Genomic DNA, 16,566 nt, shown 5'->3' with positions numbered 1-16,566 from the left:
TTCTGTACTTTTAAAGAAAGTTAGCATATTCTGAAATTACTTTATTTGAAATTCCTTTTTAATGGAGTCAGCCTATGTGCTGTACAATATTTTATAAATAGCACACTGTAGTTGTCAAATATATGTTTTTCAGAGAAGCCTACAGAATTTTGTGTAAGAGCTATCAAGTAGCTGTGGTGGTTTTTTTTGGTTGTTGTTGTTCTGTTTTTAAGAGCATTCATATGTGTTTTTTAACATTTAATTCTTAGGGAGCTAAGGAGTTTCAGGCATTGCAATATAATTTTCTAATTCAGAAAAAATATTTTAGCTGGTACCATTATTTGCTAATTATCTGTCCATTTAAATTGGTTTTCTAATCCTTACATCATACAGTTGTGTAGTGTGTATCTAACTTTATTATGTATATCAATTAATAATTCATTATTGAAATATTTTAAATAAAAATTGACATTACATTTTCACATAGTTTAGATGCTACAGTTATGTCTTATGAATATGTAATTTTTTACATATTTTGTGGGGCTAGGACAAACATATCTATGTTAAATTTAAACAAAACATAAACCAACGAAGCAATCTTACCTTCTTACAGTGGCTGATACATACTGTGGCTGATGTCTTATACTGTTACTTTTTGATGCAACAAATAGCCTTTTGCTCCAATGTCTTCAAAATTTTAAATAGAAAGCCTGTTTTTGTAACATACTGTGGAGAAGACTGGCTATAAAAATTTATTTGGTATGTTTGGTTTTATTGTGAAAATTTGATACTTATTCTGTTGTATGAGTAACTTCTGGCATACTTTTACTTCATTTTTGGTTAAGTTGTATTTTTTTGTTCCTGGTAGTCAGAGCTTCTGCAAGCCAGATAATGGAGGAGTCCTGTTCACGTCCTTTTCATTAAGGATTAACAATTGTGTACAGTTCTGAATTCCAAGATCAGACACTAAAATACAAAAAGTAGTAACCGTTTAAATAAGTATATTTCAGTTTTTTAGAAGTATTGATGTTTGTTCAGATCATAAGAAAGACTTAGAGCCTTACTAGAACTTTTTTTTGGATAGACTTTCTCAAAGTAAATAGGATATTTTCATACTTCTATAGTTTTACTGACTACAAGAATTGATTTTTGTTATGTAGCAAACCAAAGTACCATGGTTTGTTTAAATTCACTAATTTGGACTTCTTGATGCCTTTATTAAAGGCCTCATATTTCTGCAAGACAAAACAAAATCAGGCAGCTTAAAATGAGCTTTGTTTGGTGCTTATTATTTGACAAGGAGAAAGACAATAAGATGTTTCATACAATAACATGTTATTGAAAATTAGCTCACTACAGAAAAAAAACAGTACTGATTTTGTTAGTATTACTCCTGCTGGTATTACTTATTATTATGCCTTTGCCCCAGAAGGATATTCATCTTAAAATGATATTTTAATACACAAGAAACCTTTGCGCACTAATAGATCCTTCAGTATATCAATTACACTAATGCAAAATAGGAATGCTGTTGGAATGCCAGCATAAGCAGTATGTGTATTTGAGTGTGATGTAAGGACATGCTCTTATGTAATTTAATTCTAATCTCTATTATATTCACAAATTGTTATTGAAGAGCTATCCTGGCTCACTAAAGGCATACTTGTTGCTAGTAAAATTTCATGTACAGCTTTTCTTCTTAAAAGCCTTTGAAGTAATGATAATTTTCTACCTGTCATTTCCATACTGACTGTACGTATCATGTTTTTTAAAGCTGTCACCCTTTATAACCTTGGGAAATTAAGACCAGCAACATAGCCTACTGACTTGTAAATGGTGACCAGTTTTTGTCATTTCTGGTCTTTTCTGACATCAGTACAAAATTATTTTTAAGGTGTCTTCAGATGTATAGCTAACCCTAAGAACTGGTGGAACACAGAAGTATGCAAAAAGTGTAGATATGTGAAACTAATATTGCACAAATAATACATTTTGTTTAAAAAATGAGGATCTAAGGGTTAATGTATTTAATATCATGGCACCATTTGAACTAATCAACTGGAGTAACTTTTAAGAAAATTTATGCAGTACAGATTATTTTGTTAAATATTAATTTTTATAACTGATTTTGTATTTTGTAGGCCAGTATGAACACATTTACTCTTCTTAATGAGGGAAAAAAAAAAAAAAAAAAAAGATATTTTGATATAGTGGTATAGATCTTAAATGTGTAGTGGCACCGGGTCAGTGTTGCTGTACAGCATGAACATACTGGAGCATGGTCCAGAGGGAGACCACCAGGGTGCCCAGACTGTGGGCTGCAGTGCTGCAGTGTATGGCACATGGAGACAGGCTATAAAAATTGGGTTTGTTCAGTCTTCAGGAAGTGAAAGCTTAGGAGAAAGGTCTTATAGTCTGTCTAATTCTTGCCGAAGTAAAGGTGTATTGGGACAGGGCAAGACATAACAATTACAAGTCATTTCAAATTCTGATCAGATGTTAGGGAAAACTTTTTCATTGTGGAGGTGGTCAAATTTTGGAAAAGGTCGCCCTTGGATGTTTTGAATTCTCTGTCTTTTGACGATACCTGAAATTTAAATGCATCTAATTAGACCTCCTTTGAGAAGGGAATTAAGACTAGAATTAGTAAGGTATTCCTTTTTTTTTTTTTTTTATGTATATTTTTAAGATTCTTTCCAGAGAAGTCTATTAAATGACAAACTTCTAAATGATTGCTCTTTAAAATGAACCGATAAAAGGACAGAATAACATTTCAACCTGAATTTCTTCGTTGTTGTTAAATCATAGATGACAACAATAAATACATGTCAGTGAGGATGTGAAATGACTACAATTATCCCCTTTGGGGAGAAGATTTTTTTTTTTTTTTTGAACAATGTAAATTCCCCTGGACTTGCTCTTGATTATGCAGTTTGTTTAAAGATCCATAAAGTTCTTTCACTTTAGTTCATGTTGCTTATAAATAGGAAATGAAGACTGTAGGTTTGACTAACATTGTCTTTTTAAAGTTGAAATTTAAACCTTATTTAAAAAAAGAAAAAGTCTTTGTTATAGCATATGAAAGTGTCATTGGGGGAAAAAAAAGAAAATCTTACAATTCCTTTTCAAAAAATAGTCTCTTCATTCGTCTTTATTCAGCGAGATGGTTTAAGTAAATTCAGTTCTTATTTATCAAACAAACGTTCTGTAGTGTTGTGAATTCATAAAGCTATGTTTTCAGATGTGTGCTGTCAAACTTCTTTCTGTTCTAGTGCTTTTCGAAATGTAAAAATAAATAAATAAATAAATAAATAAAAGTAGTTTTTCCATATAAGATCTGTAAGGAAGTCAAATCCACCAGAAACATTTTTTCTTCACCTTTTTTGTTTTTCTTCTTAACTCCTTTTTCTCGGGAACTGGATGATCAGATGATAGTTTTTGAGGTGAAGCTGAAGCTGGATTTTGCTCTTCATGTTCCAGTCTTTGCAAAATCTGATGAAATCTTCCTTCTTGTTGTCTGAAGTCATATTCTACGCTATAAGAAAATGAAGAGATTTAAGCTAGTGACTGAGAAATTCACTCTTTAAAAAATGTGTGGAAAAGGTGCTTACTTTGTTAGAATAACTTGGCATTATTCAATATCAGAGCCTGGTTAAAAGGCAGTAGGGGTTGCAGCCTTGAAAATAAATTGATTTATTTACCTTTTCTGAGGGAATTCGCTTTCTTTACATTATATAAGAACTCTAGCATTGTGAAAAAAAAAATGGGCCAAAAATCAAGGGAGAAGTGAAATGTACTTGGATGACCTTTCAATGCATTTTATTCAGTGGTTAGATTTTGATTCTGTGATCTCACTCATATATTTGGCATGCATTCAAAACTCTCATATAATTAACTTGCTGAACATGAGAAGTTTTTCTCCACTTGGGACCAAAAAAGAAAAGACATGCCTTTGAGATAGGTGGTATGAGTTAACAGGGAAGTAGATAGTAGAAGGCAACTCTCATTTTCTGTATGGAATGTCATAATTTATTGATGTCAAATAAGAGCTAAGATGATAAGAGTAACTCTGTGCACAGAAATAAAGGTAGGATTCAAAAGAATCAGTGTGGAAAATTATGAGTCTGATGCAACCAGTACAGTTAAGCAAAAACGAAGAAATGAGAAGAAGCGATGCTGCATGTCTATCCCTTATTTCAAATACCTTTTCTTGTCAGGTAAATGGGATTTATATTGGCACTATCTGAAGTGGAGCCTTTTGCGGGAGGAATGGAGAGCAGGAAGAAACTGTTTGCTTTTTTTTTTTTCCATAAAACAAGCATTTTTTTGAGGAAAAAATTACTATCTGAGGAATGCTGGGATGTCACATGTAGGCTCTGATCCTGCTTTGGGTACTGAGTAGGAGAAATGTCTAAAATTTTTTAACATGCATATTTTTAAAACACACTATTAATTGTAAGTGTGTGTATGTGCATCTAAATGTATAAACAGTGCTGAATTGTAAGTTAAATTTAACTAGAAGCTTGTTTCTCTTACAATTAATGTTTTTTGTTTGTTTGTTTGTTTGTTTTTAATGAAATAAAGTAACTCAGTTGTCAAACAAAGCAATATCATTATTCTAATTTAGCAGAATTGGCTAAGGATCTCTTGGACAAGGAGTAATACATAATAAATATAAGGTGTAGAAGAAAGTGATGTAAACAACAAATTTGACATGTCTTCAATTTTATCCTCTTAGGGCTAAAACTGCAAGTTAGTACTCCTCAGTCGTAAATCAGGAACACTCCTTTTATACTTAAGGAGTGCATCTGTTCATGTTCCTTTTCTCTTCCCTTCTTCAAAGTTTCAAATTTAATGTTGGAGGGGTAAGTCTCTAGAGGCAAGAGATCAATTCGGTCTCAATTTAATACTTGGTCCTTGTATTCTGATATAACTGCTTGTTTTAATTTGCTATATTTATTTGTTTATTATAATACAAATACGTGTCATAGAGTCTAGAATGCAATTCCCAAGTCACTTCACATAACCCTGCTGATTAGGTGATAAAGGATAAATGATAAAGATGATTCAGTGACACTAACACATCACTCTGCTGTGTTTGACTCAGTACTGACTTAGGTTCTTGAAAAGCAGGAAAAGGGAGGAAGGTGAAACAGTTCCATACTTAATGACAATAGTGATGCTACATGGATAGAAAAAATACATGCACCGATCTTTTTGGCTACATGAAACAGGAATTACATGGGTCTGTCTAGAACAAAAACTGATGAGCACAGTTGCTTCCTTCAGAATGTTTTCCAATGGATCTGTAATGAACTTCAAATACTAGTTAATCAGAAGTCCTTTTATAACGGCCTCTTGTGGGATATCTCTGTAAGAGTGGAAACAATTAAGTTTCCTTGCTGTCTTCTGTTTTGTCTCTTAACACTAGTAATTGTTCAGAGCAGGAACTGTATTCTTGTATGTATTCTGCTAACTATTGCACTGTAAACCTCTAGGCAACCTTAACATCGAGAACTACCTAGTAAACCAAAAGGCACATCAATGTTTATCTGTTTCTTCTGTCCTTTATTTCAAATACAATCACAATCTCTCCTGTATTAAAACCAGGTAAACTGAAAGGGAGGGTAAGCATCTTAGTTTCTTCTTCCAAAGAGAGAAGATATCCTGTGGTAAAGGGTCAGAGATTGTTCAGTGGTTGTTCAGAGGCGGTGACTATGTAAAGGAAATCTTTATGGTTCCAGATTTTCCTTTTTGTAGAGACTGAGTCCATGGTTTTGCGTAATTCATGTAGCTTCCTGCAGTAACCAATGTACTGTGGAGAAGACTAGCAATTTTTATCTCAGAGGAGATGTGCGATTTAATTTGTGATGTCAAGTGCTTTCAGAAGGATAAATATTCAATTCATTACTAGAGGCTTAGGACATCAGTTCTCAATTGAGTTATATGTTGGGTGATAATTTCCAATGCTTTGTCCAACCCTGACTTTACAGAACAAGTACATAAATCTGTTTAATATATTTGGCATAAGTAGAAAATGTGGTGTGAAAACCACATTCATATGGATATAGTCTATGTCTTATTTCCATTTTTAAAAGAATATTTTAAAGGCATAGTACTTACAAGCTGGCAAAGCTAATGGTCTGCCATGCTCTTTGAAATGAAGAGAAACTTTTCTCTGTAAAAGAGAGTCTCCTACCCTTTTTTTTTATCATTATTTTTGTAAATGTAAAGATGTATATATGTAAAATCTCAGGAACATATTAATATCTTTGAAGGGATCAAAATTTTCTAGGAGATCTTTCAAGTCAAGTTCATTCATTAATTATGCTGGGTCATAATTAATGACTCCAACACTTGTTTCTGTCAAGTTCATTTTCCACTAAGGTTTTATTTTTCTCTCTCTCTCTCTTTTTTTTTTTTGTTCCTTTAATAAATGTTAAAACAATACAGCATAGAAAAATGTGATGTGTATAGCAAAGTTTTTTGGTTTTGTTTTTATTGTGAGGGAGGAAGAAAGAAACAAATAAGCATCTGCTGATCTGCTGAAGTGAGAAGTGTGGGGGTGGTTATTGGGTGGTTAGTGTATTTTGCACATAAACATGAACTGTAGCTGTAGCTTACTGGCATTTGTAGAACTCAGTGTTAATCTTTTCCAAAATCCAAATTTATTACAGAAATCTCAGCTTGAAAAATGTAATACAGGGCATTTCATCATCAGGAGCTGCTTCAAATGTTTTCAAAGCATGGTGGTAATAGTAACACTGTGAAACTTTGGTGGAAATTCCTATTTGAGGCCTCAGATGTATAGTACTTCAGATAACACCAATCCTAATTATTCTGTATTTGAGGGGGAAAAAATGGTTAAAACAGCAACCCTTCACATATTCCCCTTGGTCTTTGGTTAAAAATTCTATTAATAGTAACAGACCTTTTATATCTGTGAACAGAACACAGTATTGTAAATTTGTGAGAGATAATCAGACAACAGGAAATTGTGCAGAGAAGTGCGGTACCTGTAAATGATACATGCGGTGTTCTGACAGGTGCTGCAGTTGTTGAGGTCTTGACCAGTGTGAAAAAAGTTGCGCCTGTAATAGACAGTAGTTTCATGTAATGCGTACTTGTAAATATATTAACATAGTTCTATGATTCTCTCATGAAGAAAGTTATGTTAATCATTTCTATTATTCTTATTAAAAATTTCAGTGCCAAATTCTGTAATTCAAGGTTCCTTTACAAAACCCACCCCCCACACTTAATCATACTGTTGCTGCTTATAAACTCACTTTGAAGTATTTGAATATCTATGCTTTTAGTGAATTAATTTGATTTCTACCCATATGCTTTCCATTCTTTCCCCTTTTCATGTCTTCTCACTTTAGTATAAACAGTTCAGATTTTTAACATTAACAGTTAACAAATGAAGAGTGTTAAGAAAACAAGTAAGGGACTTAACAGTGACTAGAGGTGAATAAGTTGTAACGCGGGGAGATTTGTATTAGAAACAATCTGAAGTCTCCTTACATCTCAATAATGCAATAATGTTTATATTAAATACATTTTATTTGAATTAAAACAAATGACGTGGTACCAAGATAATTTTCTGGTTCTTCCTGGAATTAAAGGGGAGACTTTGCACATAGGTGCTACCTCCAGAAACACTTGCTTTGTTGAGTTTTGCTGCTGTATTTGCTAGATGATTCTAGCAAAATGGATGGATCTTGATCATGCAATCTCTGAGAAACTTCAGGACACTTGGCAAAAATTTTGTTTTCAGCCATGTGGTAATAGAAAAAACCAGAATGCTGAATGTGTGCTTTACAGCAGGCTATTCTTTTTAATGGTTAGACACACAAACTTAATTGAAGCTTGTCCACTCTGTCATACATGATATATCATGTATACATAGGGGAAGGAATAGGAGGACTTGGTAATGTTAGGGCAGAGGTTGGACTAGCTGATCTTGGAGGTCTCTTCCAACTTAGATGATTCTGTGATTCTGTGATCCCTGAAGATCTCTATTTGTGTGGCAGTAGTATAAAAAGTAGTTTAGACTGCTTAAACTAGACTGCTTGCACTTGAACCTACTTGAATATTTTTTCCCCCTTTGTGGTTCTTCTAAAGTAAACTTTTTTTTTTTTTTTTTTTTTTTTCCCCCTGTTATCAGTTTGTTTGTGGATTCTGTCAGCTGTGTCTAAGCTATTACAAACTTGGTGCAAGAAAATGGAGTGAAGATTACCACATGTATTCCTTAGCTGTAGTCAGTAAATAGTATTGATACACATGATTTGATGCTAAAATGAAGGTTTTTATTTTATGCACAAACCAATTATGCATAGATGATTAAATCTGGGTGCCTGAGTGTTGTGGTTTGTGCAGTATAGGGGCTGCTGGGAGGAAAGTAAACACCTTCCCAGCCAGACACAGTACACTCAGCCAGTTGTGCTGTGTATGAAAGTAAATGTGTGATAACCTAGACCTCAAAGTGTTTTGTCTTGTTTTGTTTTTAAAGGGAAAAAAAAATAATTCTTTGATTTTCTTGATTCTTTGAAAGATTTATTTGCTGTTTTCCCCAAAGATTAAAAGTACTTGATGAAAGTACTACATTATCATAAAAGACATATAGGATTCATTTTAAAGCTATATTTATTGCAAGTTGGAACTGCTGGTAATGCTTTGTAAAGCATTATTAGGACATTGTAAACTCTTTTTTGAGCATAAAAATATCTAAAATTCTACTTTGTCATATGAAAGTTCAGTTCTTCAGTCTTCTGACATGAATTACATGGGTAGTATGATTATTATTTATAATGCATAAGTAAGTTACACATGTAATCATTGCAGCTTTGGCTAATAGACATGGCACTGTTTACTAAAAATAAATACAGATTGTGCATTCTTAATGACAGTACAGAAAGTGGTCTTTCTAAAATCTAAGATTCCTAAAAGATTTCTTGCTCAGAATCTTCATGCTGTATATTCATAGTTTTAACCCCTTTTAAGCACTAATCTCCACCTCCTGCAAAACTTTCCTTACACATTGAATATCTTGAAAGTAACCTGGCATTGTTCCTTTTCTTCTTGTAAAGGCATTCCCCTTAAGCAGCTATTTTGTGTGTGCTATCATAAAGTGTAACCAACAAGTCCCGAACAAAAACAGGCTGCAGATGTTGTGCTTTGGCCACTAGTATGTTTGCTTGCTCTTGAAGATAGGACTAATTTATGGAACAGAACATGTTTTTGCTGATATAAACTATTTCAGCAATAAGACTCTTGGCACTAAATGCATATCTGACCTTGATAGAGAAAGCTGGCTTGCTGTAGTTTTGTTGTATTGCATTAGTATATTAGACTGTTGGGTTTTGTTCCACAAGGTAGAGAGTTTAGCTAGATGGAAGCTGCCGGCTTTCATGTGTAGGTAGCATTGTATCTGACACCATAAATCTAAATAACAAAGAGAGTTAATAAACTGTCTCTCACACTGAGTTTACTAAAGGCAGTGTTAATTAAAGCCAAGCTGTAAAGAGACTTGCTTTTCTGTAGAGGCCTAAATATCGGAAAAACTGAATGAGATCATCTTTGTAAACTCATCTTTGAATATTTTAGGGAAAGATGTTTCAGTAAAAAAGGTTAAAAGAATGATAATATCTACTTCAGATTTTTGATATATTACCGATATTAAAATGCACCGTACCCTTCACTGAGGGCTCTGGATTTTTCAAGGTCTTGAATTACATTCAGAAGGACTTTAATCTTCTCCTGGTTCGACAGCAAGGATTCCTCTACAGACTGTAGCCTGCCTTGTAGGGCACATAGTTCACCATGTGCCAGATGAATTTGATTTATTTCACTAATCTCTTTGTTGGTTTGTGGGTCTCTTTCATTCCTTGGCAGATAAGACTTTATGTGAAATCCTTCTAAACAGCTGTTACACTGGGAAACATCAGACGGGGTAGAATTTTTCTCAATTTCAGTATTGCATGAAGAAATAGATTTTGATGCATTACTGCTGGTCAATGACATTACTGTGTGATCATCATTTGTTAGTGTCACACAGCTGGAACCTGTTTTGTGCTCTCCTGCTTGTTGATGGTCTCTGAGGGAACAAGGAGATATGCTGTGATTTGATGGAAGTGATAATGGCGTAGTTTCCTGACTGCTTGCATCTGTGCTGACTACAAGCAGCTCAGAGTCACTTTTATCTCCTTCAAAAGAGTCAGAATGAGGATTACATTCACTGTAATTAGCGGAATGGTTTAGGCAAGGGTTTATTTTTTCACAATCAGATGACAGCATGCTTTTTTCATTGTTCTCATTGCTATTTATGATAGTAGAAGAATGTAGTGAATTACTTAAATTCACGGTTGTATCTGGTGCATCCGTGGAAGTATTGCTGTTTTGTGGAAAATTCACATGAATGTATTCAGGCACCTGTGTAGAAACAGTTGTCTTTTCTGTTACAGCGAAATCATCTGTATGGATAGGTCCGTTTCTTTGTGCTTCTGATGGTCTTTGACTTAACTGACCATTTACCTTATTGTTCCTAAATCCATCTTCCAAATGATTAGTTATTCTTAAATAACAGAGGTCTGAAGACATAATGTCTTGCTCAGAAAGATTGCCATTTGCTTGGATGCAATTTTCAGCCTCGGTTGGCATTTCTGTTAATGATTTGCTTACTGCCAATTTTTTTCTTCTAAAAACAGGGAAGTGTTTCCTGAGGCTAGGAGATGTTTGTATGGCAATATTTTGAAGCCCTTTCTGAGCCTTGGGAAAAGATGGAGACTGTAGCAAAAAATTGTGGTGCCTAGCTACTTCTTTATTTCTGGTCACTAATGCAATATCTTGGGCTGGATTAGTACCCAGTTCAGTGACACCTGCTGTCTTCGTGTTCATACCATCATCTTTGAAACGAACTTGCTGAGATTTGCTTCTGCGGTGGTGTGGCTGTCTCATAAAATCGACTGAATCCAGACTGTTTCTCTTCAGCAGCACTGGACGCATTTTCATGTTTTGCTGGGCCACCAAATCACAGTTTAAAGTCTGCAAATAATGTGTTTCTTTGCGACCCATTTCATTTGTCATTTGAGCTCTGTTTTATGGTTGTATTCCTTAGATGGAAATGAATACCTTACAAATGACGAAACTAAGCCTTTCGTTCTTCTTGTTGTTATTGTATATCCATTTAGCTGACATGTTCTCTTTAGGGATGCTCTTTCAAGTTTAATTGCTGATCAATCCAAACAGTAGAAAAAGATATTAAATATCAAGTTTAAGGAAAGATTTTTTTGTATCTGGAGAATCCAGAAATCCTTGTGTTGTGAAGCAAAGCAGACAGTTATGCTTATAAGTAACTAATGTAAAGGTCAGCTTGAGTCTATGGCTTTCCTGATGGCTCTTACTTGACAGTCAGCTCTCCATCAGTGATGCAGCTTTTTTATGTCAGTTACATATGTCTTACATGCATATTGTCTAAACAACAGGCTTTATAACTTTTTGGGGCACTTTCATTTCTGATGCATAGTTTTACTGATGGAATTACATCCATTAATACCAAACAGAATTGCTTTCTTTAGAAAGAATTTTTCTTCAGAAAATTTTTTAATGTTGCAGATGCAACTCATCTTTCCGTATGGTTAAGCAAAATGTAACCACTTCTGACCAGGCAAAACTAATATCCAGCAGGGTTCACTGAGAGACATTATTTTGTGTGGTTGATACTTCCATTCATGTATGTATGAGGCCAACTGTATCCAAGGGACTGTGTCATTTGGTCAAGTTCTGTAAGTACTTTGACATCTGAAGAGTGGTCCAGTGTGAATAACCAGCAAATGCACATTAATACGAAATGTTGCCTGAAAGTAAGAAGACAACAGTTGTAGATGAACAAACTACCAAATGTAATTTTCTTCTACTACCTCTAACAACACTTAATTTCCAGTGGTTTTATAACTTTGGCAGTGAGATCCTGGTATAAAAAATGATTGTTTTTTTCCTATAATTTTTGGAGCACCTGAAGTTTTTCTCACATGAAATGTCACAAAACAACTAAAAATGGAAAGAAAACATTCAGAGTAATAATTTTATTTTGTTGTGAACAGTACTCATATGTAGGTTTGAATCTGGGGCCAAATCTAGATTTTAAGATTTAAGTCTTGTTTCAGATTTAACAAATGGCTAGTAAGTCTTGTTATGTATGAAGTATACAAGAAGTGCAAAATAAAAATTTGAGTACTTAATTTGGTGACAAGTTTTAAACTCAGCATTTAAATTTTTTTTTTTTAGTTGCTCATTTCTTGTGTTCATATTTGAGCATGATTCTTGCTTAAGAGAAAATAAGTTACTCTGATGTTTTAAAATGAGATTAATGCAAATGGAACTTCCTGTTGGGACATGAAATCTTTTCCTCACAGTATCCAATTTGTGGTGATCAGGACTGAAATCGGCTGCACAGGCATATAAAACATTTTACTCAATTTGCATGCAAGAAACAGGACTCTAAAACTGTGGTTTGTCACTTCTCCAGAGCTCATAAAAAAGCAAATGTTAAATATTTTGAGTGACCACTTAGACTTACTTATGGCTCTGAGAAAAAATAAGATCAATTATATATTCATAATGGTGCTGTATTGCGTACAAAATAGAATTAGGAAGCACAGAAGTCAAATTGAACATTTTATTATGAACTGACTGTTATCAAAATTTTACTTGCAAATGTTTTAGCCTTTCTCAATTGTAATACAACCACTAATTGTTTTTGTGTCCCAAAAATAAAGCTTTGACCCAATTGTCACAGCTGCCATTTCAATTACGAAGCTTCGTTTGCCACAAAGATACAGCATTCATAGGTTAAGGTGTAATGAGCACTGACTACTTTCAAATTCTATGTATTTGTTACATAAATGGTATTATTAGTGAAACTTGAAGTGGTAGTGAATTGTCACTGCAAATGCAGATTATGACCACATCTCCTGCGTTGATGATGTTTTTTTCATAAGTTTGCACTTAAGTGTAACATAGAAGATTCCTTTAAACTAGGCAGTCACCCTGTAGCAGGCTGAACAGTGGCATGTTTCAGTGACTCAAGGGTTACACAGTATTGTTTACTTCTTGGAATATGAACCCTTGAGCAGCTGACTAATATGTGGCACAACATGGCATGGGAAAGGCATCACAGTGCATCACTAATTCACTTACAATGTATTAGGGTTGAAGTAAGAAAATATAAAGGCAAGAGAGTAGGAAAAAAAGAAGACTGCTTCACATATAACTAGGAATCACATAGGCCAAAAGTCATCTTGTTACTTCAAGATTTTTATTTTAAGATTTTCATTTTAAGATTTTCATCTTAAAATTTGTTACTTGTATAGAATTTTGTTGGCAATTCTTGTTACACATTTAGACTCATGATGACTTTCTGAGTTAGAACAGAGGTGAGTATATACCGTATGTAGTTTTGTTCAAGTTATGTACATTTAAATTGCATGTGTTTTAGTCAAGACTTTTTCATTCCAGATGTAGTTGCTGTTCGTCACCCAAATAATCTGTGTTATAGATTTAGCTTCAAATGTGATTTCTCCTACCTACATTACAATAGTTTGGGCCCGCATTCAGAATATTCAACAAATAGTGCTAGACTGCTAAATCTAAAACTGTCTGATGGAATAGAATAGAATAGGGTTAAGAAGAGAAATTTGTGCAAAGTATGGGAAATATACTTAGGATTTTTAATAATCTGATAGGATTTGCTTTTATGATTACAGAATTACAAAGATTCTTAAGATTGGGGCTAATTTCCTAGCATGGTCTTAGTTTAAGGCACTGTTCAACTGCTGATTTAATTACCATGACTGCTTGTATTACCTTAGTATACTTTTCTTTTTTTTTTTTTTTTTTAAGCATTGCACAAACTTTACTATATTTAACTTAGAGGAATTGATGTAATGAGTGTAGTGGGAAAGATACTTTATTACAGGGTATAGCAAGCTTATATAGTCTTATGTAACTTTCTGGCAAAGTAATTTTAGCAAAGTAATAATACGCTATTCTATTATTAAGCTTTAGAAAAAAATGAGAATATCATGTAATTTCAATGCAGAGAAAAATGTTCCATAAAGTAACAGGAAACAAATATGTACATTAATTATCAAGTAGCTTAAATCACTGTAATGCTTGTTCACTCTAAACAAGTGCACACAATAAACAAGTCAAATAGTTTTTACAAATTAAGTTCCAGTGCCAAGTTATGAATTTTCATATTGTCCAGTAATTACTGGAGGCTTTTTACAGTTTTATTTGAGAATTTATCCAAATAATGCAGTAATATTCCCCACTTCCCATCACAGCTGCTATGCTCCAGGCAGACGGACTACTTTAAAGTTATAGTTACCCAATTAAATTCAGATAGGAGCTAACCCTGCTCTAAATACAAGTAGAAAGCCTGTAAGGTTTTTATAAGAGCTCTCTACTTTGGCTATAGAAGGCAAGTGAGATAGATTATTGACTTCTTAATCTGCAAACTGCACATTTAATTCTGTACCGTTTCTGTTACCTTTATTATCCACTGATCTGGGGTTAGTATGGATTGTTATAATGAGAGTTTCAATGCCGTTGTTCATATTAAAAAGTTGAAATATATATATATATAGATAGATAGCAATGCTAAAATATTTGTGTTTAAAACCCAAATTCATGAAATTCAGTAAATTACAGGTGTCTTTGTCTTCTAAGTCAATGTAACATTTCCAGTTAAAATGTTTAAATAACATTGTCCCAAACCCAGCATATATTCTCTTGTACTTTTCTAGTACAAATATTTATGGGTTTTGTTTTGCTCATTATTTTGCATTGACTGCAGTACGAAGAATTCTAATGATCTATTTTATAGAAATTCCTCTAACTTATTAATTATGTCACTCCTAAAAATGAATATATATATATATAAAAATGCCAGAAAATGCCAGTCTTAAATTTATCTGTTGTAATACTAGTAACAGTTTTGGTAGGAGAAATTTACTGGACTTGAATTTCTGCCAAGGTTCCATGACCTTGCATCCAGCCTCTTCCTTCCCTTTCCTTCTGTGGGCAGCTGCTCATCAATCTTCAGGAAAAGCCTTTTGCCATGGTTATTTTGCTTAATTAGCACAGTGGATTTGTTCCAGTCTCTTCATTCAGTGGTTACTGAAGCAAGTGACCTACTAACTGTTTGATGGTTAATGCTTATGATTAAACACTGCTACTAATATGGTGCATATTTCATGCTCTTCATGACTCGAGTATGTGAATCTGACTATAGATATCATTAATTCCATTAATTACTCTTTATGGTTATTTTATACCATTAAAGCAAATTTTGATTTTTGAAGTCTGCTTTGTGCAGGTACTTCTGAACAGAGATTGTTAAACTACTTTTCTAATCTCAGAATCGTTTCTGAGTATTTAGAAGTGCACAGACAGCTTAGTTAGTCAGCCAGGCAGAGAATGACCAGAAGAAATAGTATATTTTTCTTATAATTTTTCTTCAATCTTTCCTTTCCTCTCTCCCTTTGAAAGAGTCAAACATTATTTTGGTTTGTATTTTAGGTTAATGACTGAAGCTATGTATAGAGGGATGCAGTTTTTAAGGATGAGTGGAGATTGTAGGAAACTGCATAAATTGAAAAAGCATGTAGTGAAGGGCAGTAGTGATTTTGTAGGAGTGTAGGTGTATTTGTCGTGGTTCTGCCCTTCTTCTGACTGAAGTGCAGCTGCAGTTTGATGAAAAAGTTGAATATTTGATCTGGTTTTCAGATTCATTTAGTTGTAGTTTGACATCTTGATTTTCCATTTTACTAGTCTGCTTTATAAAAAATGTTTTTTCTTTGTAGTGACAGCGTGTTGTATTTGTAGTATTCTGCTTTTCCTGTGTGCACATGCTAAAGCTATTGTTTCTTGGAAAATAATTCTGGCCAAGCACTTAAAAAAATAACCAAAATGCTAGGCTAATAGCATTTTGTGAGGGCTTTCAGCAAGAACATGATCAGTGTCGTTTACCTTGTACTTCTAAGCATCAGAATGTTGTTGTACTTGTGTTTTGGCCAGATCCGAACTTGCTAGTTAATACCTGGATTCACAACTCGACAAGATGGAGGATTTTTTCAAATGCAACTTTCTTACATCTTTGAGATTTCTGAAAATAGTGAAGAGCTCAGAGATTAGAGAGAATTCTGATGACTAATTTTACTAGTCATAGCAAAACTTGGCCCTAACTCTAAATATGCTAATGCTGTATTCCATCACAAGAAATTTCAAAAAAATAATCTAGTGCTGACTTTATCACAGTTCCATATCTTGGAAGAAAGATGGTTTGTTGGTTTGTGGTCTTTTTTTTTTTTTTTTTTTTTTTCCAAAAAGAAAAATCAGTGTCTGAAGTAGAATTTTTTTCAGTGACATATATGAATTCACAATTTTTGTACATTGATTTGGATGTCAGTTGGCATCATGCTCACTTTCCATTTTGTTGTGTTGTGAACTTCAACAATAGGTATTGGCCAAGTGGTTTAATTTAGTCTCTCTCTCTCTCTCTCTCTCTCTCTCTCTATATAT

General features: G+C 33.7%; 2 protein-coding genes across 3 annotated transcripts in view; one reads left to right on the top strand and one right to left on the bottom strand.

The window, feature by feature from the left end:
- DOCK2 (dedicator of cytokinesis 2) overlaps positions 1 to 16,566 on the top strand; it is a 188,867-nt gene that overhangs the window by 77,591 nt on the left and 94,710 nt on the right. The gene's annotated exons all lie outside the window — the stretch shown is intronic.
- The window catches only part of INSYN2B (inhibitory synaptic factor family member 2B), a 38,106-nt gene continuing 21,687 nt past the window's right edge, over positions 148 to 16,566 (bottom strand). Inside the window, exons 2-5 of one of the 2 annotated variants that reach the window (XM_005024958.6) lie at positions 9,677 to 11,837; positions 6,996 to 7,070; positions 3,358 to 3,514; positions 148 to 945 (exon numbers count right to left, since the gene is read on the bottom strand). In XM_005024958.6, the coding sequence (XP_005025015.5) occupies positions 907 to 945; positions 3,358 to 3,514; positions 6,996 to 7,070; positions 9,677 to 11,067 (1,662 nt within the window). In that variant the 5' untranslated portion in view covers positions 11,068 to 11,837 and the 3' untranslated portion in view covers positions 148 to 906. Of the gene's footprint in view, positions 3,515 to 6,995; positions 7,071 to 9,676; positions 11,838 to 16,566 lie in introns of both variants that reach the window. The other variant, XM_013104521.5, reaches the window with a different exon arrangement.

This window comes from Anas platyrhynchos, chromosome 14 (assembly GCF_047663525.1).
Source record: "Anas platyrhynchos isolate ZD024472 breed Pekin duck chromosome 14, IASCAAS_PekinDuck_T2T, whole genome shotgun sequence".
In the NCBI taxonomy this organism is placed as follows: Eukaryota; Metazoa; Chordata; class Aves; order Anseriformes; family Anatidae; genus Anas; species Anas platyrhynchos.
Note: the sequence above shows the minus strand (reverse complement) of the source record. Positions and strands in the feature narration are given on the sequence as shown.